Below are 27,710 nucleotides of genomic sequence, written 5' to 3'. Positions count from 1 at the left end.
TGATTAAGTTTTGAGCCATCTGTGTTAATTCTAAGTCGCTATCCGTTGTTTATTTTCTATAATTATCTGAGCATCTCAACAACTTCAATCATAAATGTAATACTCGATTTTTAGCCATATTCCATATACATAAAACCACTTAAAAATCTCCACCAGTTCGATGTTAATCATTAGCTACTATTGCAACCGTAAAATGTTTTTAACATAAACGTTTACATAGTAAGTGTACAGAATATACCCGTATATGTACTTACCGTGCGCATCCCGGTAATAGGCATGCGTTACGCTGCGAAAACGCTCCTGCCCAGCCGTATCCCAAATTTGCAGCTTTACACGTGTCCCGTCGACAACGACAACTTTATTCTGCATGATTATTGGATTAAAAGTGCAGAAAAAGTTGTAAATAAAAATGTTATTGTTAAATAAAATGAAATTAATTTGTTGAAATGTGCATGCATAAAGGAATTTTGGTTAAACGGAATGCGGGCGCGGTGCCGTTGCGGCTGCTGCTGCTGCTAATCCAATTACTCGAGGTAATGGGGCGTATGAGCAACATGCATGTGCATCAAGTATACGCCACGTGGGCCATGCAAAAGTTAACATATACAATTTCACACGGACAACCAATTTAAATGATGCAAATCAAGCGGAGCCTTGAGGTAAACAGCATCTCTGGTTACAAACTAGAAGCCCAATAAGGAAAGACATGCCTCGTTATCCTTCATGCTTATCATTAGGTTCGTCTGACCCGCTTTGTAATGAGAGTAAGCAAGTGCGTAGGTATGTGTATGCATGCGCCACTCAGACAGTCAGTCAATATATACTTACAATATAACAAAAATTACATCAAATAACATAGAAAAATAAGTAACAGCCGTCAGCGATGGCAATGAGAAAGGCGAGGTTAGGGTATTTGAAGAGTCTACTCATGCATGCGTTCGTCCGTGTAGACTACCCAGCCATATTGACTTTGTTTTATTTGATTTCATAAGGCTGGCAAACTTCAGGCAACACAAACACAACAAATAAACAAAGTCAAGTCAATGCACGAATGATTTCTTTATATATTACACGGCATGTTGAGTTCTTGAGTAAGTAATCGTGTTGTATACGTAAAATATGAATTAATGTTGAATCGAGTGTAAAAATGTTTATAGTGTACCACTTAATAAATGCCAGGGGGCATTACTGCACTTAAATCTGTTGAGCATTACAACGCAATAAAGAGTATACCTGTTGTATTTAAAGCAAACGGTAGAATATCACTGCTATGAAAAAGATAAGTTAGCAAATACTATAATGATGAATAGATGCCAAAGTTTTATAATACATATATGAATGTTTTGGAAGTTTTTCAAATGTCTGTATTAACAACTGCCTCCCAAACATAAACAACTATGTTGGCTTTTACTGTATCTTGCAACAATACTTTTTATTATCGATTGCTTTTTCACCACGTATATCTTTATATTCATGACTATTGAAATAATTTTAAAGCAAATATTTCAAAAGGCATATTTCCTTTATTTCAAAATATTCTTTAATTGGAGAAGACTAAATTACTGACATTTATTCATATTTCAGCGGATATAATTAGAGATCATCCAAAGAACAGTAAAGACAACTGTTCCTTTTTATTCGTATTTAAGTCGACAAATACACAAGTAGCAGATAATAAGTATAACGATGTTTGTCAAAAAATGCTAATTCTTGTTGTTTTATGTGCCTGCTTTTAAATCAAAAATCATGCTACCCAAAAAAAAAGACCGAAATGCTATCAACTTTCTAAAACTTATGCATACTAATAATGTCATGTTTTGGCCGGAGGCGAAAAGATGGCTACACATTTTGTCGGCGTTAACAAAACTGCGTCGGAGGGAGAGAATCAATAACGGACAGTGTGGGCGGGCGAGTGGTGGTAGCTCCAAGCTTGTTTAAAATGGTATTTGGCTCCTAATAGCAACAATCTCTTGCCACATTTGCTTTTGAATAGACAACAAATTTGACTTGCCTTGCGTTAAGGCAAAGCAAGAATTGAAGCTTTAAACTTTGCTTTAAAATACTTCGTTCAGCATAGTTTTTAATAAAAAAACTTTTGGGCCATCGCAATTTTACGCTATTTTATTTCATAGCTACGAGTCGGTTTTTATTTGAAAAGTTATATGTAATACTTGTGTCACAAACGAAATGAATAAATGAAAAGATACAGAGTGGTGTTTCAAAAAATCAAAAAAAAATGCATTACATTTTGCTAGGTATTATGAATCACCTGAAAAATTATATATAAAAAAATGTAAATTAGATTTTATATAAATTGTTGTTATGTACTATTTTATGCAAAAAACTTGATAAATTTATGATTTTATGATATTTTGAAATTTTGTTGGAAATTAATTTTTGATAAGGATTATCGTTTTATAATATTAGTTTCCACTATGGAGTGGTAGAAATATTAATAAGTAAGTAATAGCAAGAGCGCCACATCGATCCTTAAGAGAGAAAAGATACTTTTACATTTACTTAATGGTTATGCTGCGAAAAGTTTACGGAATCCTACTAAAAAATAAGTATATTGCTTAAGTCAACCATTCATACAAAATTAATACGATTTAGCTGTAGGTATATAGTATGTATACGTATGTAGGTATATTGCTGGTAAACATTTATCTGATCGAAACGTGCCTGAAATAGGGAACATGCTTTAAGAAGTTGCTTCATTTTTGTACAGATATGTATGCATGTTTATGTAATTACACGTAACTACACAAGAATAAAGGTATACATATATATATATGTATTTAGCTTTACAAATATCATCAAACTTTTTAACAAATATTCAGTGTAGCTTTTCAAATGTCTGCACTGCTAATTCAATATTTACTTTATTGATTTAGCTACAAGCCATCTTAAACTTTTGTTTTCATTATTTTCATCATAATTGCTTACCATAGAAACACTTAATTGACAAAAAAAAAGCAAATAAATAAATGCTGCGACAGCTACTTGAAGCAGCGAAAACTCGAGGGAAATAATTGGTGCGAGTTTCAAAATAAGAGAAAACATGTTTAAAATGAAATAATGTTTTTCCACAAAAAATGTATGAATAATGAAAAGAAGTATATAATATACTAAGATCAGCGGAGCAAACAGAAATGAAAAGCAAGAGGGAACGCTACAGTCGAGCAAACCCGACAGTGAAATACCCTGTACCCGGCACTGAGGTATATGCGCCTCTAGCAGAAGCAAAAGGAAGAAGAAGGGCCAACTTGATGCTGCAGCTTGTGGGCGTAGAAACGAAGTAAAATTGTTTCGCTAATAACTTTTCTTAGAACCGATTTAGATTTAATTTGAAACAAAATTAGATAATTATATAGAACTTATGTGTGCAAAGTTTGGTTAGGGTAGCTTTTTAAATGTGGACGGTATTGACGAAATTCTGTAGAAGGGGAAAAATAAAATAAACTCGTCCTTTCTCGGACCTAGGAGCATCTGGATACCAACATTGGTTATTCTAGCTTTTATAGTTTCTGAGATCCTTGCGTTCATCCAGATGGACAGACAGACGGACAGATGGACGGACGGACATGTCTAGATCGATTTCTCTCGTCATGCTGATCAAGAATATATATACTTTATGGGGTCGGAGATCCTTCCTTCTGTATGTTACATACTTTGCACAAACCTTTACCCCCTTTTTCCCCTACGCGTACAGGGTATAAAAATGAGGATGCAAACGCAAATATTGAAAGGCACGTAAAATATGGTTTTGTATTTTGTTAAATGTTTGCTGTTAATAGACAATTTAGCAGCATCACCACCCACTTCATTATGATTGTGGCCTCTTCATTCATAGTGGTTTTAGTTGCTGTTTTATAAAATTACAAAGGAGCAAAGTTTCCAAAAAAAAAAAAAACAACTAAAATGTAAAAATTTTATCAAAAACCCACAACGATATCCTTAATAAATTAGCAACAACAACTACTACAACAATTACTTGTACAAAGAACACGCGCACACAACATCAACAAGTCCTTTTCAAGTTCACATGCTTTTTAATAAATAGCCCCCAAGGAGCTTCTCAGTTTCTGCTTTTTGTTTTTATTCTTCCTTTATTAGTGAGAGATGTCCGGGAAGAGTGTGGTCCCGTGTTAGAGGTGGAAGTCGATGCAAAGTGTAGTGTGGTGTTGTGTGGTGTGGTGTGGTTGTGTGGTCAGATGAGCACGTGAAAAGGGCAGCTACACATTTCATTTCAATAAAGAGCATAGCCGCACCTCGTGGTATGGATGGGGAAATCATGAAACCGCAAAACAGGCACAACCACAACATACGCTCTCTAGCACAGACACAAACAACTATATGTACATACAGAGTGGGAGAGGGGCTGTACACACAGAGCAACTAGAGCCTTAGAGTGGCCCGGGAAGGTGGAAGAGAGAAAGTTGAAGAACATAAACATAAGTAGGTAGAAAATCGCATTCATAACCTTGACAACTGTTGACGTACGCAGACACACAAACAAACAAATGTACATACATACATACAGAGACAGAAATGCAGATTGACAGATTGACAGTAGATAGAAAAGAAGAGCAACAGTTAGGCACAACAACAACATCAACAACATTGAAATTATAGCAACTATGTATGTATGTACTTATGTTGAATTGAATACACAACAACGAGTAGTTAATAAGCTTACCCTAAAATCAATGCCGACAGTGCTCAAAAAATAGCTCGGCACATACCGTCCATCACGAAATCGAATCAAAAGCGATGTCTTGCCCACTCCCGAATCGCCAAGCATTATAACCTGAGCATCGTTATCATCATCGTCATTATCGATAAACAAATTGTCACCCACACCCACGCACCAAACGCAAACGCACACCCAACCAAGTTGTTGAGAGGCGAGCGAACGAATCATTTGGCAACAAATTGTGCGGCATTTGTGTGTAATGAAGAAAAATCGTTGAATGTTATACGAAAGCGACCACAGAGACCACAGAATAAAAGAAACAACAACAACGACACACAGTGCGACAAGCGCATGTGAAAGAGAGTGTAAGAGCAGGTAACAAGAGAGCGAGACAGGATGACAGGAACAGCAGAGGAACGCAAGCGAGCGGAATAATTTATGCGTGTATTGTAAAACGAAATATTAAATATTTAATGAAAAGCTTATGAATTTTACATTTGCTTACATTTGTAAAGTGGTTGGCTTTTAAGAGAGCAGTGTGAGGAAAAATGCGAGAGGGGCTAGGGAATGTAAGGGGAAAATAAAGTGCTTCTATAAAATGTTTACGCATGTATGGGGGCTAATTATGGTAAACATAAACTAAACTTAAACACACACACACACACACATACACTTTAATTGCTGGAACTGTGACACCTTAGTTCGCAAACTAATGGGTTTTGTTAGTTTGATTTATTTTTAGTTGATGCAATTTCTACCTACGAACAAATCAAAAAACTTATGTACTAGTACTAATTACTATGTACGCCTGTTGAGCGAACAAATAAGGAAGTAACTTTTATAACCCTATTCATGAAGCGGTGATGGACTTTTTTGATTAGGTTTTCGTTCGTTTTATATTTGAAAATTAAAAAAACTAACTTTACAAAATTATGCCAAAGTCCGAATAGTAGAGTGAAACATTATTCAAGATTAATTAATTATATTATTTATTAATGAGTTGGCGGGGCAATTATTTAAAATCGTATACTTAAAGAAAACGCTAAAAGTGTTAATTTCTAGAACTTATTAATCAAATTCCATTATAATTTTTGAATCCAAATCTTTAACAGAGCATTTGCCCACATCAATGGATACTTGATTTAAAAGTATTTTCCCTGAAATATTACTGAAATATTACTGAAATATTACTCGACTAAACAGGCCTGAGTTGATAATTTGCCCCGATTGTATCTTTATCACCTAATTATAAGCTCTCCATAATACTAGTTCCATTAAATAAATGGAATCGAACACAGCTCTGCTAAAGGACACAGCACTTAACGCTTCTGTACATTTAAAAGGGGACTCCTATTTAAATATTTTATTGTGCTAATTGGAATAGCCATAGTTTAAACTGGCACAGTTGGCTGTTTAAATGTGAAATAAGTTAAACAGCAAGAGGAAGGATGCATTCAAACACACAATCATGCCATTTTATTCGAGTTGTGCGAATGTTTTGCGTTACGCAATACAAGAGAAGAAAAGCCACAGAGTTCCACGAATTGTTTATCCTTCAATGAACTTCGTTCAAAATCCCAGAATGTATGTATAAGTAGAATTGACTTGTGAAAATTTATTGGGGAATTGTCAGAATATGATGAAATCCAATGTACAAATTTGCACATTCTATCTAAATTTGTGTTTAAGTTTGATGTTTGCATTTAAAGGTAAAGTTTATGCCAACACTCCAGAGGCCCTCCTGCACATGCAAAATGTGTGTGCGAATATACATCCTTGTATACTTATACTTGCGAAACTTCAAGATTTCAAAATGTTGTTTGTGTGGGTTTTAAAGATCATTCATCATATAGCAATTTGTGGTAATTATGGCTATGAGTCTTGAAATTCTTACCCTTCATTTGTAAGGCGTGAGGGTACCATCAGTTAGCATTCATACAAGTATAGAATTTTATGCCTTTACTCAAGCTTTCTCAAACATCATATTTTTAGTGGCAATATATACTGTTATTTCCCATATTATAAAATTTACAAATAAGTTTAACATAAGCTAACAATTGTTACGAAAATGTCAATAATTTAAATTTGAGCTTAGTTATAAATTTGTCAATATCCCTTGATAAAATCGTGATATATCTTAATCCCTTTTGCAACTTTGTAATAAGTACAACTTAACTTTATTCCACATTTCCCACTCAGCACAAAATTCTTCAGCTAAATAAGCTCTAACCTATCTAATTGAGTTTGTAATTTGTATGTATGTACTTGTATGTATGTATTCGGCTGCCATCACATTATCAATTTAATTAAAGTCTGATTCCTTGCCATCACAGCCTCTACAAATAAGCATTAATAAATGGCTTGGCACATTTACACGCTTTAAATTATTAAACAGCCTCAAGACTCAAGGGATTAGCCTACACATCAGTCTGATGTGATGACTGTTGGCTGTTGGCAAATGTAAATATTTGCATATATTTGAGCGCCGAACTTGCAAGTCCTTGTTTGCTAAGCGCAAACTTAGCAGAAGCACAACTCACAGACACAAACCGAACATAAACAGACATTTGTAAAAAGGAAGCCGAGGGAGGTTTAAAAAAAAAAAAAAACTTATATTCATATTTATGCTGACTTGACTTTTCCCTCCTGTTCACTTTTTTTCTTCTTTATTATGAAATGGTCGTTGTCAGCCGGAAGTTGCCGCAGCATTTGTCATAATTTCTCTGAATTATTCTAATCAACAGTAGTCGGCAAACGTTGTCAGCTGCAGTTATGAAAGTTGCCATGCAGACCGCTCTACTATATATCGTTTAAGCCAAATGACAGCAGCTGTGTCCAGGGGAGCGGCCTCCTAAGGTGAGGATGAACACGTGTCATGCCTCATGCTGCAGTCGTTGTTATGACAACCTTAGGTAGGTTGGCAATTACGCTAACAATTCCCAGAAATCAGAAATTATGCAGCTAGATGGCTGACCTTGCGGCATTTGTGTACATTGTGCATTCTTTAAATACACATTTTATCCGAAGGTTGAACTTACTCTGTCGACTCAACTGGGATAGTAGGGGTTAAGAAGTTGAAAAAGTTTTGCGCGGCCAAATGGTTGCTAAGAAAAAGCAACTTTAAATTTACATTTATCGAAAAGTATTGGTCTTTTCTCCTTCTTCCAAAGGTCAAACTAAGATTGTTCAGCCTTTTATGCGTACTATCTCATTTTCTATATTAAATTTGTCGTTCATTTTTGGGCTGATCATTCAATTCCAAATCAGTCTTTATTTGTAACAAAATGGATTTGTTTGATTAGTGAGTTTTTCTAGAATAAGTGAGCTCGAAGGTCAAACGAGAAATTGAATAATCATATAGAAATATGTTCAAACTGCATATTTGAGGGTTTATTAAAGAAGCAGAGTTTTAAAAAATGATGCTGTATAATCATAAGCTTTTTTATGATTCCAAATATGCGAAATTATGTTGGCGAAATATTTGCAAAATAAGCGAAACGAAATTGTTCAATTTAAAAGAGGTGCACAAATGTTTATTTTGCATAGGTAGCGATCGCCGAGATTTACAAAGTTTATGCTGGTAGACGGAAAGCTAAGCTTCTCCGTACCAGATGCGATAACGAAAAACGAACTTGACTTGCAGAGTTAGCGACAATAACTAGTACATATGTGGCGGCTGCGCAGCAGCCTATGCAAATTTATGGCAACAAAAGGAAACGTTAAGTGCTCGGCTTGCTATGCAAAGCAAGCGACAAGAAAACGAGCACTTTGCATTGAGTTATTTACGTTACTTATTAACTATGATGTGCTGCTGGTTTTGGCTGTTTTTGGCCGGATGACCAAACATACTCCCCCTGTTGAAGAACCAGGGTCTTCAACAACATCTTGTTTCGGCAGCGGGCATAATTTGCGAACGGCTCGCCGAATGGTTCCAGTGGAAGTCCTCAATTCTGCAACTCTCGACACGCCATCTGCGCCGCTGATGAGGATGACCACCCTTGCTAATGGCCATTTGAGGGGCGGCAAATTCTCGTCCTTGACCAGAACGACATCATCAATGGAGAGTCCAGGCTGCGACACTCGCCATTTTGAGCGCTGTTGAAGAAGCGTCAAGTATTCTTCACGCCAGCGAGCCCAAAATATCTGCTGGTAGTACGTCACGCGCTGCCATCGATCCAGCCGATTGAAATTGAGCTTCGTCAGATCAGGCTCAACGTACGTTGACAGCGGAGCAGCACCAAGAAAATGAGCTGGAGTCAAGACATCGAGATCTGCTGGATGTTCTGAAAGGGATAACGATGGGCGAGAATTAATAATTGCCCCGATATGGCATACAAGCGTGCGCAGTTCATCAAATTCGAGCAGCGATAGTCCAACGGATCTGTAGAAATGATGCTTGGCAGTCTTTACAGCCGCTTCCCATAGACCACCAAAGTGAGGCGAGCGCGGCGGAATGAAACGCCAATCAATACAGTCAGCAAGGCAAAATTCTTGCACAGCCTGCAGGTGCTCGCTGGATTCAAAAAGACGCTTTAGCTCAGCCATCTCGTTCCGTGCGCCAACGAAATTTGTAGCGTTGTTAGACCAGATCCTCGTAGGTCGACAGCGCGTCAAAATAAAGCGTTTAAGTGCATTTAAGAATGCTCCGGTGGTTAAATCCTTCACCAACTCCAAATGCACAGCTTTGGTGGCGAAGCAAATGAAAATGCAAATATAGCATTTTATTGGTGCCTTATTGCGGACCTCGCTTTTGTAGAAAAACGGCCCACAAAAATCCACACCAGTGACCATAAAGGTATGTGAAGCATCAACTCGATCCTTTGGCAGGTCAGCCATAACATGCTCCACAAGACGAGGCTTGGCTCGAAAACAAATGGTGCATTTGCTGACTACGCTGCACACTGTTTTCCGACCGCCAATTGGCCAATACTGCAACCGAATTGAGGCCAGCAATGCACGAGGTCCAGAATGCAGATTACGGACATGGTAGTGCATAATGACTGAACGCGTGACTGGATGACGCCTTGGAAGTATAATTGGATGCTGGGCTTCAAAGTCGAGCGCAGAGTTACTTAGACGGCCACCAACGCGCATCAATCCAGAGCTGTCGAGAAACGGAGATAAAGAAAGACAGGAGCTAGACGATTTCAAAATGTGTCCGGCCTGCAAGGTCTTGTATTCGTCCCGAAGCGTAGACATTTGAATTGAGCGCATCAACAGCAGTGTACCATGACGGATGCAGTCCACCGATAGCCCAGGAATTCGTACACGGTGCAGGAACTTGTATACATATGCAAACACGCGCTGCAGCTTTCCAAATGTGTTAACATATTTGCATTGCTGTGCAATGTCTTCGCACAGTGTGGTGCTTACAAACACTTTAGAGCGCTGCTCAGGAAGCGACGAGGCGGAAATGCAAGACTCTGGCCAAGAAGATTTGTCCTTCGTCAGAAATGCGGGACCATGTAGCCACAAGTTGGACTGGACTAATTCGCTGGGCAAAGCTCCACGTGAAAGTATGTCCGCAGGATTCAAATCGGTTGGAATATATCGCCATTCCATGCCAGAGGTCAACTCTTGAATAGTTGCGATGCGATTGGAAACGAAAATTTGAAACCTGGATGGCTCGCTGCGAATCCAAGATAGCGCTACTGCAGAATCAGACCAACAATAAAACTTGCAGTCGAATAACTCCATACGAGATATTTCGTTTATGAGTTGTGCCAGCAAAACGGCTCCGCACAACTCTAGTCGGGGCACGGTCAACGATTTGAGCGGCGCCACACGAGATCTGGAACACAGCAGCTCCGCACGAGATTGGCCTTGCGTGGTCGAAATGATGTAGACGCAAGCTCCATAGGCATCTATGCTGGCATCACTAAAACCATGCACTTCAATGGAAACACCAGCAGAAAGTGCAAGCCTTGGAAATTTCAGCTGCTTTGTGCGCTCAAAATCTGCAATAAGATTATGCCAAGATGTTGTCAATGATGCTGAAAGGCTTTCATCCCAATCAAGCCTTTCTCTCCAAAGCGCCTGCAGGAATATCTTAGCCTTTGCGATTACTGGTCCAATAAGGCCAAGCGGATCATAAAATCTGGCAATAGTTGACAAAACAGTGCGCTTGCAAATTCGACCAGATGTCAATGCTGGCAGAAACGTGAAAATGAATAAATCCGTCGCAGGATCCCACGACAGTCCTAGAGTTTTTGTTATGTCGCTGCCATCATCAAACTTAACTAGAGTTTCTTTGTCTTCTTCCGGAACTTGTTTGAGCACATCAGGATTGCTGGAGCACCACTTCCTTAGCTTGAAATTAGCCTTGGCAAGTAGCCCTGTGGTTTGTCTCATAATTTCTATGACTTCGTTTGTAGAAGCACCACCAGTGATTAAATCATCAACATAAAAATCGCGGCGCAAGATATCGGAGCCAATAGGAAATAGCTCATGCTCATCTTCAGCCAGCTGATGCATAGTGCGAACGGAGAGAAACGAGGCAGGCTTTGTACCGTAAGTGACGGTATCAAGACGGAAAACTTGAATAGGCTTTTGAGGCGAGTCACGCCATAGAATGCATTGAAAATAGCTATCCGGATTTGATACTCGCACGCAGCGGTACATCTTGCAGATGTCTCCTGTTAAAGCGATAGGAAACGTGCGAAATCGAACAAGCGTGTTTGCGAGCTTTGACTGAATGGAAGGACCAGCCATTAGGATGTCATTTAAAGAATGACCAGAGGATGTGGATGCGGAACCGTCAAACACGACTCTCAACTTTGTCGTTGTGCTGTCCTCCTTCAGAACGCAATGGTGCGGCAGGAAATACTTGCACAAATTTAGCGAAACTGGCGATACAAGCGACATATGACCCAACTCTAAATACTCCTTAATGAATGCAGAGTACTGTGCTTTGAGAAGTGGATTGCGTTCTAACTTTCGCTCCAAGTTTATGAACCGACGATAGGCTTGCGTATAGGAATCGCCAAGCAGATCTGTACTGAGCTTTACAGGCAATCGGACGGAATACTCGCCAGTACGCAGGCGCCTGTAATTAGCCTTGAAATGCTCCTCGCAGTCGAACTCTTCTTTGGTGAGTTTTACAGCCGGATCGACACCACTTTCGAGTTCCCAAAAAGAGCGAACCATCTGCTCGATTCGTGTATTGCAATCCTGTGTAGACGGAGAATTGGATGCAACCAAAGCAGATTTCTGACGCTGCGACCCACCTCCAGTAACTATCCAGCCCAAACGAGTCTGTTGCAGAAGTGGCAGGCCATCAGCCAGTTTAATCTGACCTACGCACAACAACTCGTAGAATAAATTGGCACCGATAAGCATATCAATTTGCTGTGGCTTGAAGAACGCCGGATCAGCTAAGCGGACATTGCTTGGTATATCCCAATGAGATATGTCAACCGTGAAAGTTGGTTGGTTCTCAGTAATGGAAGGAGCGACCAAAGCAGTAATATTTGCGGAATAGTCAGTGACCAATGATTGCAAGCATAAGTGCACAGTGCAACCATCAGACTTGAAACTGACGTCACCAAGACCAGACACAGAGGCCGACGACTTGGTCTTTCGAAGTTGGAGCCGGTGAGCGAATCGCGAAGTTATAATGTGCAACTGTGATCCGGAATCGAGCAGTGCACGGCAAGGTACCCAAGTCCCGGCGCGATTTTGAATGCTGATGACAGCGGTGGCCAAGAGCACAACATCTGAGCCGAGATTTTGGGCAGGCAATGAAGCAAGCGATGATGGCGAAACAGCTGCGAGAGCGCTACGTGGCAGTAACAATGAAGACGGCCGCGAGTGTAAGTCAGAAGCGGACGATTGCTCAGGCATCAAATTTACGGCAGCTGAATTATTAAAATGCAATAAACTGTGATGTTTGGCACCACAGGTTCTGCACGATCCAGAATTGCAAGTTCTCATTCTGTGTCCCTTTCTAAGACAATTTATACACAGAGAGAGGCGTTTCGCTTCCTTTAAACGAAGTACAGGCGACAAATTACCAAAAAGTGGGCAACTGTATATTTCGTGTGCATTATTGTCACAAAACAGACAACCATTTGCGGATGGGTTAGTGGCGACAAACGAGCGTTTGGTGTTAGTGTTTTTATTCTTTCCCACCTGATAATTCGACGAATATGATGCCATTGCATGCTCGATGTTTTCCAATTTTTGACACCTGCTATCCAAGAACGTCGCAAATTGCTCCCACGACGGTATAACGTTCAATGGGGCGGCTTCCTCCCACTTTGCCTGCGTCGCAGCATCCACCTTGCCCAAAATTGTCTGAACGACGATGCTGCCAGCTACATCTTGCATATTGCCCAAACTCAACAGTGCACGCATATTTGCGTTGACTTTGTCGGACAACTCTCGCAGCTTGCTTGTAGTTTCAGCCCTTTTAATGCCCAAAATCTCGGAGATGTGTGCCTGGAAAATAAGACGCTTATTGTTAAACCGCTTGTCGAGTAGGTCTAACGCCACTGAATAATTTGCACCACTTATCTCAAGCGCACGAATCGTGTCCAACGCAGATCCTCTTAAGCTTGACCTCAAATGCTGCAACTTTTCCACATCGGAGAGATCTGGATCCTTGGCGATCACTGATGTGAACATCGAAGAGAAATCTGCATATTCAGTATATCCACCACTGAATGTAGGCAACTTAAGCTCAGGCAAACGAGACCGATTTATCACAATGGTAGACTGATCATCTTGCCGAAGCGTCGAACACGGCGGCGCGCCAGATTGCATCCTTTGTATTGTATTTAGCAGGCGGCCCTCCAAGCAGACCACCAGCTCAGCAAAGTTGCAGCGCAAACTGCTGCCAATCTCGTCAAAGTCCAGCTCCTCTAATTTGTCATGCACCAAATTAAAAGAGGCCTGAATACTTTGCAGCATTTCCACACGTTTTCGCAGCTCACTTTCTGAAATATTGTCAATTTCACAATCATTTATTTTATTTTGAATAGAAAGCGCCCACGCATATAATGATTGCGCCTTGCGCTTATAAAACTCAACACTATTGCTCGTAGCCTGCACTGCATTGCCCACAGCTGTTGACGTCGAAGCTGTTGGCGCAAGCGTCGCTGCATCAGCTACGTCAGCAGCAGCTGATGCGACAGCTTGGAAGGCGCGCATTTGACCGTCGCTCTCAGACATTATGAACGCGAGAGAGAACCGAAAACCGAAAATAGCAGAGATAAATGACGCGCGCGAATAACTGTTTTATCTGCTGATGTTCGTTGCCCTCAAAAACGTCGCTTCACACGGCTGCTTATTGGCGGTACAGTAGGCACTATGAACTTATACTTTTGCACTTATGTACTTGAATATTTTTTGTGTACAATGAACTCAATTATGTACGCTTTTGTTTTTTAACGCGATTAAGCAAGGTTTTGTGGAATTATTAATCACGTCGGGGTCACCAAAATGTATAATCATAAGCTTTTTTATGATTCCAAATATGCGAAATTATGTTGGCGAAATATTTGCAAAATAAGCGAAACGAAATTGTTCAATTTAAAAGAGGTGCACAAATGTTTATTTTGCATAGGTAGCGATCGCCGAGATTTACAAAGTTTATGCTGGTAGACGGAAAGCTAAGCTTCTCCGTACCAGATGCGATAACGAAAAACGAACTTGACTTGCAGAGTTAGCGACAATAACTAGTACATATGTGGCGGCTGCGCAGCAGCCTATGCAAATTTATGGCAACAAAAGGAAACGTTAAGTGCTCGGCTTGCTATGCAAAGCAAGCGACAAGAAAACGAGCACTTTGCATTGAGTTATTTACGTTACTTATTAACTATGATGTGCTGCTGGTTTTGGCTGTTTTTGGCCGGATGACCAAACAGATGCCGTTGCCATTGCTTCGAACGATGGTTCAGTAAACATATTCGTAGCAGTTAGCCTTAAAATAGGTATGGAGAACGGATGTCAGAAAGAACAGCATACTTTTAGGGTCTCCCTTTAGATATATATGCCTTTTTCATTTAAAAACAAAAGTTTTAAGAAAAAATGTTTAAAACGAAATTGAAAAACACATTGCTTTGAAAAATCAATAAAAAAAAATAGAAAATAATATATATAGAAGCTTTTCATTATCGAATTAATTAAAAAACTATTTTTACTTGGGTTTATATTTAATAGAAAATGCCTATTCAGCAAAAGTTTCGGTTTATGAGGTTCATGAAATACGCGTTCTGCTGTACACCTTAATATCCTTAATACTTAGAAGCATTTAATTTCCTTTAGCATACTTTGCACTTTATTGAATTTTATGTCTTTATATAAATATACTTGTAGATTATATTATTTGTTGGCTGCGTAGGCCGGTAGGCCGTGACTTTGTTAAGAGGCTGTTGCATTTTTGGCTGCTTATGTAAATCACATTGTAAATCAAATGCTGTAAAAGGCGACTTAAGCTGCGACGGTAGTAATGTAAATAACAACCTAAAAGTCGAAAAAGGCAGACAGACAGACACGCAAACTCATACACACACAGAGATACTTACATATATAAATACAAAATAAAAAGTATATATACAAATTGAATTGGCTGAATGGTTTGGTTGGTTGAGTGGATGGGATGGGAAGGGAAGTTATGGGATTGTGGTTTGCTTTAATTTGGTGTTGGGTTGGCATTAGTCAGGTAAAATGTTATCTTGGTTTTTGGGCTGTTAAACTGCTTAAAAACTCGGTATACCGAAATAAATTTTCTCGCTTTTGTTGTCCTCGCATTTGAAAGATATCGGCATAAAAAGAGGATTTGCCTTTTTCGTAAAGAATATTATTTTGATTATATATAAGTGTGATTTGAAAAGGTGGCAATTTATAGAGGATTATAAAACAACAACAACAACAAGAACAATAAGAACAAAACTATTCACCTTGCCCATAACATCATAATCCTCTTCGTCATCATTGGTATGCGTAGCGGATATCATTCGAATGAGGGCGCGTCCAGCCGATCTGCAAAGAGTAGCACCGGCGCCATCTGCGCCAGGTCCCAGACCAATTGAGGACACCGTACCTCCACAATTACCGCCACCGCCAACACCACCACCACTATCCCTACCACCGCCTGTATCCAAAAGGGGTTGCTGCTCTGCGCCTGTTGTCAGAATCACGCTACTCAGACGAGCCATGAAGCCATTGCCACTCTGTGGTTGTTGCTGTGGCTGTCCTGCATGCTGTTGTCCTTGTTGTCCTTGCTGTGCTTGCTGTTGCTGGTACATTTGAGCAGCCGCTGCCGATGTCGAGGAAGCCGAGGAACTCATATAATCGGGCAGCAGGGGCTGCTGTGACAGCGACTGCTGTCTCTGGTGCACAATCACGCTGGGGCGACGCTTGGGATAGCCGTCATCATCGGAATCGTCGGAAGCGATGCCATTGATCTTGTCCAGCGTTTTGGGCGGCAGCTGGCCCGGTGTAATGTGCTGCCAGGTCGGCTTCACCAGCGATTCCCGACGCGTGGGCGATGCGCTGGCCACCACAACGCTGGGAGTTATGGACGGTTTGCGTCCGCCGGGTCCGCTGGAGGAGGCAGATATGGAGTCGGAGCGATATCGAGTTTGTTGACGACGCATTTTTGAAACCACGTAGTAGTAACTGTTGTTGTTTTTATTGTAGGAGTTCACTTGAAGTGTTATTGCTGAAACTGTGCGTCAATATATAACTTCTTTGAATTAAATTCTTAAAGAGAAACACGATTTGCGGCGGCTGCTAATGTAATTTTGAAAAAATATACTTGTTTTAAAAGTGAACAATTCATTACTATATTTATAGCCTGTATTATCATTCGCATTGCCTTTTGAAATGCTTATTGATAGTTTGTGAAAACACAGTTTAAAGAAACATTGGTAATATTAGTATTTGTTAATATTTGATAAGCTTTTGGCCATTTTAATAATGACAGCATACAACAACTTTTGGTGGTGAAATCCATATATAAGGATAAGAGGACGAACTCTGCCACAACAAAGTAAAGAAAACGTATTGTGGCACAAAATTCTGGACGAAATGGAGAAGACTGGTGTCCATGAATATATTTACACTAGGCCCAGCACTCTGGGCCTAACCTAAGATAAGTAAAATCCTTCCTAAAGGCCGAAACGCAACATTAAAATAAGTTTAAGGATCGTTAAATATTTTTGTTGAAGCAGACAACTGCTGAATATGCAATTTTTTGTGTCTCAATGCTAAATGGCGTTATTTTATTTTTAACACGGCAACAATATTGATGGAGCTCCTTGCTGTACACACACATACATACATATATCCACACACAAATACAATTACACAAAATCAATAATCGAGCTTACACAGAGAAAGCGAAACAGACAGGCATCAAAACATTTCAAAGGCAGCGCACAGCAGATTCATCATCAATACGAGTATAAAACATTTGCAATATTATTTTCAGACATGTCTGTTTTCCCTCCCATACACTCAGATATTTTCGCTCCCCTGCAGCGCACACACCAGGGGTAACTAAGAGATGAGAAAAATTTCGATTCAGCAGAACATAAATCATAAGCTAAAAACTTTTGGCCAAACAAGTTGAGCTCGAAAAACTCATTAGGCATTCATAAACGAGATAGTGGTAGAGCAAAGAGCGGGCAACATTATTACTTTTCCCACTTCCAATTTAACTTGGGCAGTTAAAAACAAATTGAAATTCAAATTTGTGTCGAACATAAAAGACACCGGCTGGCAGCAGCCGACAAATTGTAACGCACACTTTTTTCAGGTGCAAATTGAATTTAATTGCTTTGCCAACACAAACAGAAACAGCTAGGCCTCGCACCTAAGCCCAATGCCAACCTCAGCCTCACCAGCGGTTTTAACTTTGAGCCAGAAACTGCTCGAGGCCGCAGCGTCATTGTTGCTGTCCTAACAAAATGTTGGAACAGCAGGGCGAGTATGCTGGGAGCTGGGGGCTGGGGGCTGGGGGCTGGGGTATGGAGGGTGGTGTGTGGTGTGTGGCGTCTGGTGTCTGATGTGAGTAGCGAGGTGCGTTGCTAAATCAACAGTTGTCGCGGCAATCCACACACAAAATGCCCGCACACGGCCGACATCAACACCAACTAAAAACAACAGCCAGAGCAACATGGCTAATAGCACAGTGTGGCCATTTTTAGGCACTCTTAGACATGTTTAGTCTCCAAATTTTCCAGCTACTTTTTACTTTTTAATCTCAATGGAGCTCTCTCTCCCCTCACTAAAATCTTCTATTTTCAGCAACCTCCGACAGAATCACTGATCACCACTGCTGTGAGTAGGGACATAGCTTGCCGGACTGGCTAATAAATTTTCCCCCAACGGGTCAGTGATTCTTCACCTTTTATTTTTTATTATATTTTATCTTTTATTATTTAAGTATTTTAATTTTAATTTGTTTTCTTCTAGCTTTTATTGCTATATATTTTCATCTTCACTTCTTTTTAGATAGGTCTAATAACGTATCTGACTACTCTCTGCTGTGAATCGGGGCATAGCTGGCCGTTTGGCCCCACCGTGTCGGATTCGTTATTAGATATTTTTGTATAGGCTTTTTAATTTCTTTAGTTTTACTTGGTTTAAGTTCTCTATTGTATTCATTGTTTTTTATGTACATCGACAACATTGTTTGTCGATGAAAATAAATAAATAAATGTCCCGTAAAATACTTCATCTATTTTACTACAAAACGGCTTCATTGTTTGTTTTTTGTTTTTTTCATTTCATTCTGTGATAAATATTTTCCTGTCTAGCCCTCAAAAAACTCCAACTCCAGCTGCTCTTAATTGTGCAAAAACCAATTTTCTACAATTATCTCATAAATCTGCTTGCAGCGTTTTCAAAGAAAATCGACCCCTATACCAATCAATATAATGACTGGCTTGGACTGAAAAGGAAAGTACTTTGAAAATACTCAAATACAATACACTTTAAAGAGAAAAAAAGTTGCACGTTTGCGGAATTCAAAGCACTAATTAATTGAATTCTTTGAAAGTTAAAACGAAAAATGAATCTTTGTTGTTTTTTTAAAAACTATTTAATGATTTCAAGTGAATGTGCGGATGGAATTAAAGCACAACACAAAGTGCTTAAGATTTTAAATTAAAATTTGTACTCAATTTTTGCAGAAGAAGTCTGTCTTTTTCTGACCACCCTCTCTACTAGTAGTATTTATATGATTATGTACTTAGAGCAAACTGTTTGTCTTTTATGTTCGTCGTGTTTACACTTTTGTTGAACTTGTTAAAGTTAAATTGCTTGAAAGCGTTTATACACTTATCCTCTTCTGGTTGCCAAAGTTTAGCTCAGTGTGCGATGCATGGAATGCTGGCTTTAGTCTGGCAGCTGCAAAGTAAATTTTGCGTCTGTTAATTATGTGCGTAGCTAAGGACAACAAAGCCCAAAATACACACGTACCACAATCGGGGGAGGGGTCCCCCCCCACCGTCCTGGGCCAGGAAACAACAAAGTGACTAGCTCGTAACTCAGGTACAGGCCATGATTAAGCGATGTGCGCGAGTTAAATACTCTCATTAACACCCATAGCAGTTTACAAGTAGGTTTATTTTTTGCTTTCCCCCCGTTTTGGTTTCTAATTTTATATGTGGGCCGAAATTGCTTTGCCAAACGGCTGTTAATTTAATTTCACCAACATTGGAAATCAACAATACAGATACAATTTCAAGCAACCCTTTTGGCTTTTGTGCTCGACTCAGCTTGGGCCCACGCAGCTGTCTGCAAACACCTACACACTCACACGCACACGCACACAGACAAGCATACTGGCACTATGTACTCGTATATAGACGGACGCACGTTCATCCGCAATTGCATGCCTAAGTTATATAGACTGGGCTTAGCCAACTTGTCTGACCGACCCAACGATTTACCTTTGCCCGACACATGTCAGAGTTGCAGACGCCAATATTAAAAACATATGTCTGCAAGCTGAGTGTGTGCAGGTGTGTGTGCAGGTGTGTGTGCAGGTGAGTGTGAAAGCATACACAAGCAACGAACTGAAAGGCAGCTCAAGTTTTTGTCATGCTGCCAGCACACAGACTTGAGGTGTGCTCTACGCTTAAATTGCCTTTAAATGGAGGTCAGCTCGTCTATGTGTGTGTGGCTACATCTGCGTGTATATAAATATATATATGTGTGTGTGTGTGTTCAGGCATTTGCACTTCTGAGCTGTTGGCGAAACGTGCCAATAAACTTGGCCCACGCTTTTTTGAAGTCATAAACGCAGCATTGGCTGTGTGGTAGCGCCAATTTAAAAACTTTATAAACCCTAAAACAAGGATATTTGCAGCCACTTGATGGTGGAGAGTGAGGGAGAGAAACCTACTTAATTTTTCTTCTTTAATGTAAAGCGGTTTGAGAAAATTCAATTCGCAAGTGGCATTAGCCCGCCGGAGATATTTCAATTATAACTTTACATTTTATATATCTAGAAGACACCCGATTGTTTTTTAAATTTAACGACATTTCAGATATTACTTTTTTTGGGGGTTTAGCTGGATTGTATCGCATAATATCGTAGTGTACTTTAGCATTGTTTCTTTAAGAAAGAAAACCTTTTTATATTCGAGAGAAAAATCCGACTCTTGTTTAATTTAATGGCGTTGAGTGATTTAAGCTTAGGTTAAAACTTGAGATACAAAAATGTGGAAAAGTATTTCAATAGCACCTATATAACAATTATCAAATGACTGCGTATAATATTAAAATCTTCTAAAAATTTGAAAAAAGACTATATAAAGGAATAGACTACAATATATTATATTTGACAGACAAATTTCGAGTTCTTAAATTAAAGCTCACAAGAGAATAAGAGCCTGCAGTAATAAGTATACTGAATAATTTAAAAAAAAAATTACAATTTTCCATATTCACCAAATTTCGAAACCTTTTTTGCGAATATAACAAACGAATCATAACTTTCTGTTCTCTTGCTGAAAACCTTATTTTTCTTTTGAGGACTCATATTTTGCGTATTTAAGTTGTAAGAAGGTTGCAAATTTATACAGAAAGAATTTCGGAATGTTAAAAAGAATTGTATTAGTTTTTTAAAATAAAACACTACTTTCATGACAGAGCTGTTTGTCAAATTTTATGATTATTTAAATTTATGGGTGTTTAATTTGAGTTAACGAAGACAGCCAACGATAAAGACCAAAGAGATAAAACTCCTAATCTTAAGAAAATATACTTGGTTTTATTTTTTATTACATAATTTTTTATTGATAAGAAAGCGACCGCAAAATTAAAATGGCTTTTGCCGATCTATAAAAAATGAAATTTTCTAACTAAAACGGCATGTAGTATCAAAATTAAGGTTAATCCTAAAATGGCCAGTAATTTGACATGATGGCGAAACCCTGAACACAAATCTGGAGGCAACATTTTCGGGTGTCTCACTGGATGAACGGCTGACCTTTAGGTCGCACATCCAGGGCACAGTCTCTCACTGCAGGCAACAAATGTCCAGATTACACTGGATGCTGCAAAAGATCTGCTTATGCTGTGATAATAATTCCAACAGAAACAGAATCAAGATTTGGCGGCGGTTCTCTCTTCTGTGATAGCAACTGGTATGTTCGCGTATCGAAGCTTAAACACGACATACATCTGGAAACCGTCAAAGTCCAAATCAACCTCCCCACCAGCAGGTACTTCGAGTGAAAACAGACTGAGGAGGACTTTCACTGAGGTCGGTCCTTGCTCTAGACGAAAAGAGCGAGAACTGGTAAATTTTAATTCGGCTATCAGACAACTCCGCTAACTGGTGTTCGACTGAGAGATTGAATTTAAGTCTCAATTGCTCTGCTATTATTAAGTGTGGTCTGATGTAAATAAACAAATTGTGACAAGCTGCCCGTTTCTCATCTATCAGGAAAGTACCATAATGATTCTAAAATGCCACTCAAAAGGTTTGAAAAATAAAGAGAATCGACTTGTATTATAAACTTCACATTTCAAACGCACATAAGCTATTTTAAAATGAAAAAATGACTTTAAAGAATTCAAAGCCATAATGCATAAGTCGCTTTTTGTGAAATGTTTGACTTTGTAAGCGAAAAAACACTCCTTTAAGTTGAACTTATTAAATACTTGGCGCACTGGCTACAAACTTATAGACGAAGTAATGTCCTTTTGGCGAAGCTTTTAGGGTCACTTGTTTTTTCGAACTTTAAGTGTTTCGGCATGTACGCGTATATATACTTTTTTCTTATTACATTTGAAGAGAATTATACGCTAGCCATGCAGCCGTTGGACCATAACAAAATACCCCTTCATTACAACTTTTAACCAATTTACTTGCGAGCCCAACATGGCACCCAATAATAAGAAAAAAAGTTGTCATTGGGTTGTCATTGACGGCGTTCAAGTTGTCGCGAAAGCGAAACAAAATTTCAAACTTGAAAGTTGCGCATTCTTTTCATAAATATATATATATATATATATATATATATATATACATATATATGTATATGCGTATGTATGTAAAGGTATGTATGCATATACATATTTGCTATCCCAAAAAATGTGATGAACGCCTCAAAGGGCGCTTGGGTAAAAATTCCAAATTAATTATTGAAAGTCGAAGGAAACCCAGACACAAAGAGCAACACTTTTGTCATTTACCTTTGGGCCAACAAAGTCCAACAAACCTTCCCACACGCACACACACACACACCAACACGCATGTGTGTGGCCAGCTACATTCAATCATGCGCTCAATCACACAGCTAAAATGACAATGTGCAGACAATGACAATAGTTTCCTGATTGTATGGACAGCTTTAAGGAAATGAGGAACGGCCAAGCGCACAATCCACCAACACACACACACACACATATGCAACAATGGCCGCAGGCGTGCGTATGTGTGTGTGTGTGTGTGTGAGTGCGGGTATTTGCACTCGTATTGGTTTTAGCAGGAAACTGCTATTTGATGGCAAGCCAAGTGGTTGCTGTTCCTGCTACTAAAACCTTCGTTCATGTGCATTAACGTACAGCATCATGTGTTTTTTTATGTACTTGAAAGCCTTCACTCAATATCGATGTGTGTGTGCGCAAATGTCTCATGAACAGTACTGCACAGTATGTGTACACTTAAAAAAATCGATTTATAGCTTTTGAAGACATCGCCCAAAACATTCTCTTTGAATAACAAACAAGGGACTTTAAAGAAGAATTCCTGGTCTTTAAAGCGAAATCATTAGAAACGGAATTTCTTCAAATCGCCCATAAACTTCTTTTATACAATTGCTTATAATTCTCTAGTGGGTTTTCTAGCTTTGTCTGTACTTCATTTGGACTACAAGTAGTTGTTGTATACCCCGTAAAAAGTGTAAAAAACATAATGTTTGTGCAAAAGTACGCCCTTCACATAAACTATATACAAAGGTATATTCTTAGTCACATTATGAGACAAACTGGTATATTGACTCTCCTACTTAGTCCCTAGGCAACACGAGTTTTTGTCATTTGTTAGTTATTATGTGTGTATTTTGTGTTTTCATTTGTCAAAAAAAGGACACTTGCCTTCTTTTTTTTTTTTAAAAAAAACCTTCTCAAAAGTAGTGCCACTTGCCTTTAGTTGTGCTTCAAGGATCATTTTTTCAACCTTAAGGCAATTTCGGGCGCTTTTTTCTGAGTGCATGTACTTGGAAGCAGAGCAAATAAAACATCGGGATGGATTTGTGTTAGTAATCGGCTTAAATAGCGTTCAAGCGTATTGCGTGCCGAAGGCCTCCGCAACTCGAGCTAAATTCCGGCCCACAGGGTAAGGCAGCAACAAATTACGAAATGAGACACCTGTGGCAAATCACGAGCAGCATAAACAACAATGTGAGCGTTCAGCTTGCCTACCATCCGCCCTCAAATTGCACCTAAACACAATGGTTGTCAAGAGGGAGGTCTCTTTTATTACCACTTTTAATTGCAGAAATCATTGATGAGTTTCCTGCAAGCACCAATGTAATGTTCCTCGTACGAACTGCAAACTTTTTCGAAAGCACTTTTTGCGGACATAAAATCAAAAACCTGAGAGTGCTAATAAAATTCAAACAACTTATAAAATTAGCGACCATAATTACGGGGATGTGTCATGCTCAGTTTGTTATTCCTTAGCAACTCATATTCATCTCTCGCATTACAAAGAAAATTCAGCATTGGATTGGTGACAACAAATTACAAGTCGGCAGAGTCCGTATTAGAGTTCTTGATCAAATTGCAAAAAGTAATTAAAATAATAATTGTAGAATGGAATGGTTCCGTCGAGCGAATCCTTTCTCAGACCTTGGAGAATATTAATATAATATTTGGATATTTTAGCTACAAACGGAGTACCGGACTTGACTTATATTGTCTTTCTGATCAAGAATATAATTACTTTGTGGGGTCTGTCATGCTACCTTCTGATACTGTGTACTAAACTAGTATTCTCTCTTCTCTACTCTTTAGGTACTTTTATACTTTTTGGGAATATTTTCATTAATTGAAGGTACAATTTCAAAGCCGCCTTAAAAATGGGGATTTCCTTTTACCAATTTAAAGCATTAACTTGCAATTGCAATTTAGTTTTGATAAGATATATATAAGATGATGGTGATCTGACTAGAGTTCATGTGTGAGCAATTCATGGAGTGATAAACGTTCAGAGGGAGAGAATAGGTCTAGTAGTATAGTTTAAAAGTTATTACTTCAAAAATATTGCAATCGCTCCCCTTATTCAGAAAATAAATTAAGTATATTAATAAAGCAACTCAGATATAAACGGATAAATAAATTGAATTTCCAATAAGCTATGAACAATTTAAAAGCCTTTTTCTATTAGAGTTGTTTTTTAATGGCCAAATGAAGTTTCTATATCTTACGTTTTAGCGCATCGATTTGGTTGAATCATACAATTAATAACAATGTCTGCAGTGGAATTGTCGACAAGACATACATTTTTTAAACAAATATTGTATTATATTAAATTATAAGTATTATGTAGGCTTTTTGTTGAATTACTTAGAATTACAAATATGTTCAAATATTCTTAAATTATTCGTAAATTGATTTAGGCTCGAAAACACAACACAATTCCAGAAGGAAGATGAATACAATTCAATTTGAATGTAATAGCTATAATAGTAAAGAGAATAGAGGCACATTTTTCATCTTAAAAGTCTCAGCCACAAATGAATTTTTTCTTCAGAATTAGAAGCATTTGTTTGCGAAAATCAAATTACAATCAATTTGTGCTTGAAAATAGCTTTAATTTCAAGCCATCCAGCAGATTACGATTATGTTTACGCATTAAAAACGCGTTAACATAAACGCACACACACACACAAAAAGAAGCATTCACATACACCCATAACTCACGCTTCAGTTGACCTTCAATGTCTAGAGCATGCTCTTAATTAATGCGCATATTAACACTGCAATTTGTTTGAGACGCATTTATGTTGTGAACACAACAAAAATAAAAACAAAGGCCAAAGCACACAAGCGCATTAAATTGCGAGATTGTTTTTAATAATGCGCTGCCGCTGAAGCGAAGAGTGGAAGAAAAAACTTCATAATTAGCTTAACTTAAGTTGACTTACTCTACATAATTGGCATTAAAGTGGCCCCTTTACGAACTATTAGCCAAGCTTTGCAGCTGCCCCACAATTTTGTCAAACTTTCGTGATATACTCAAAAACAATGGAAGGAAACAAATGTGAAGAGATGGCCGCAATAACTCACTTAAAATTGTGCCAGACAAAAATCAATGTTGTCATAAATATAATTATTTTATTTTTAAACGCTCACGCACACAGGCACACAAATGTACGCACACATACCACCCGCACGTTTGCCACAAAAATAACAAAAACTCCTGTCACTTGTTGCGGGCAAGCTCGCGCGCTCAAAAGTAGGCTACGAAAAACGCTAATCCAATCTACTCCAAGCGCATACCACAAATTGAAAACTGCACGCAAAAAGAGTGCAACCAGCAATATCCAATGAGTTCGTTAAAAAAAAAAATATCGAGAATATATCGTGAAAAAATAATAATAATATCAATAAGAATAAACTTCAAAGGCAACGCTTTACAGCTTTCACTTGCGCGTTCGCAGCGACGTCAGCGTAGAAGTCGACAGTTGCCGCAAAATGGAAAACGAAAGTATTTCAAACTGTGCACAAACGACACTTTTCTCTATGTTATGGGTGTCTTTAAATTTGTTGTTGTTTGGATTTTTGAAAATGCGATTTGCCGTACACACGAAACGCCAGCAACAACGCACAAAACTAAACTGAAAGCGAAAGCCAGCAGCAGCATCAAGCCAGTGAGCCATCCAGCCAGCTATCTGATAGACCCTAAATGGTGAGCAGCAGCATCAACAACAACAACAAAGAGCCTTCAGCAGTGAGCCGAGCATATTCGACCAGCTTCGGTTTTGGGTTTTCAATACACACTCTGGAGTCTGACTATAGTAAATGAAAAATTTCGGCAAGTTTTGTTGCTTTAATTTGCTTCAAAACTTCATTCATTTTTAAAAGTCCTTTTTTTGTCATAAATTAAGAAAGTTGAGCCACGCATAATTATGTTTCTGGTTATATTCAAAAAAGGTATTTTTTCTGTTACCAGTAACTAAACCGCTAGCAATTCCTTAGGACTTTACTTTTTTTAACTCCTCATTCAACAGGTTTTAAATTGAATGCGTCATAACCTCTACAATTGAAATAATTATTTGTTAACTAGAACAGAAGGATTGAAGGCATTTAAAATATTATATTCAAATATATATTTAAATGAATGTTGCTTTTTGTTTTTTCAGCTGGCACAAAACCAGAACTCAACTGAAAACAAGGGAAGAAAGATACACAAACGAGAACCATAATACAATATTCTTTTCTCTATTACTATTTAATGCGTTAACAGGCGCTTGTGCAATTATAATAAAGTGAATCAAAAGCGAATGATAAAGATTTCATGACCAGCTACAATTACTTGATAAGCATATTAAATAAATGAAATGAAAACAATATATATTCTATATGGTGGCTTCGTCACCAGAACACCATCTCTTATTAGTTAAACAACTTTTAGGGAATGTGTAATCCCCCGTAAAAGAAAAATATTGAATATATAGTATTATATTCAGCCGTGTTTCACATTTCGTTTAAAAGACATCCTACATCCTTTATCCAAGGTGTTTTTCAGAGTGTGTTACATGCAAAAAGAATAAACGTAGATCTCAAGAATTATATTAAAAACTTAACCTAAAAATTAAAAACTCTCTTTTATTAGTCCTACATTGTATTCTAATATATGATTTCCAATATTTACTTGGATATATTGGATATATATATATACGAAACTAGTGTAGTGAATTAAAGGACATTTTTACTTAAGCTTGGGTGTTGTTTTAATGTGGTTTTAAATGACAAGTGTACCCTTGCTTAGTAAACAATTTGGGACAGAGATTCTACAATTTGTAGCTAATTTTATGGCTGTAAGAGAAAGCGCCGTGAAAACCAAAGGAAAGCCTTATGTCACCATTATGAAGGACATGCTGGCCGAAGCACTCGTGCCATTTAAGCAAGGCTTACTGTTGAGAGCAGCAGCCATGGCCTAGAGAAGCATGATTGGTTGCGAGCAGAGCGGGCGCTGTACTGATGTGGGGAGGATTGCTGAGCACGAGCTGCTGAGAGTGGATGCTTGTGTGCGTGCGTGTGCGCGTGTGTGTGTGTGTGTGAGTGAGCGAAATGTATTGGTGTGCTGTTTTGCAATGCCGCAGGGCAAATAAAACTGTTGCACTTGAACTTCATTGCCTTGGTAATGTGTGTATTTATGCCAGCCTCGTTGTTGTTGCTGTTCTTGTGGCTGTTGCTGCTGCTGCTGCTGGCGGCCGTTGTTTCGTGTGCCTTTTGTACTAAATATGGCCCTGAGGGGGCGGTTAGCTATTTAACTTGCCCCATTGCGTGTGCTTTGCTCGCGGTATGTGTCTGTGTGTGT

General features: G+C 38.7%; 1 protein-coding gene across 2 annotated transcripts in view; it reads right to left on the bottom strand.

Annotated features, from left to right (window-relative positions):
* LOC115622403 (ras-related protein Rab-26) overlaps nt 1-27,710 on the bottom strand; it is a 33,924-nt gene that overhangs the window by 2,261 nt on the left and 3,953 nt on the right. The window contains exons 1-4 of one of the 2 annotated variants that reach the window (XM_030516333.1): nt 25,805-25,822; nt 15,598-16,367; nt 4,700-4,810; nt 255-363 (exon numbers count right to left, since the gene is read on the bottom strand). In XM_030516333.1, coding sequence (XP_030372193.1) covers nt 255-363; nt 4,700-4,810; nt 15,598-16,296 — 919 coding nt within the window. In that variant the 5' untranslated portion in view covers nt 16,297-16,367; nt 25,805-25,822. Of the gene's footprint in view, nt 1-254; nt 364-4,699; nt 4,811-15,597; nt 16,368-25,804; nt 25,823-27,710 lie in introns of those variants that run through there. The other variant, XM_030516334.1, reaches the window with a different exon arrangement.

Source organism: Scaptodrosophila lebanonensis, unplaced genomic scaffold (assembly GCF_003285725.1).
Source record: "Scaptodrosophila lebanonensis strain 11010-0011.00,11010-0021.00 unplaced genomic scaffold, SlebRS2 tig00000043-arrow-pilon, whole genome shotgun sequence".
Classification (NCBI taxonomy): Eukaryota; Metazoa; Arthropoda; class Insecta; order Diptera; family Drosophilidae; genus Scaptodrosophila; species Scaptodrosophila lebanonensis.
This window is presented reverse-complemented; position numbering and strand designations above follow the sequence as displayed.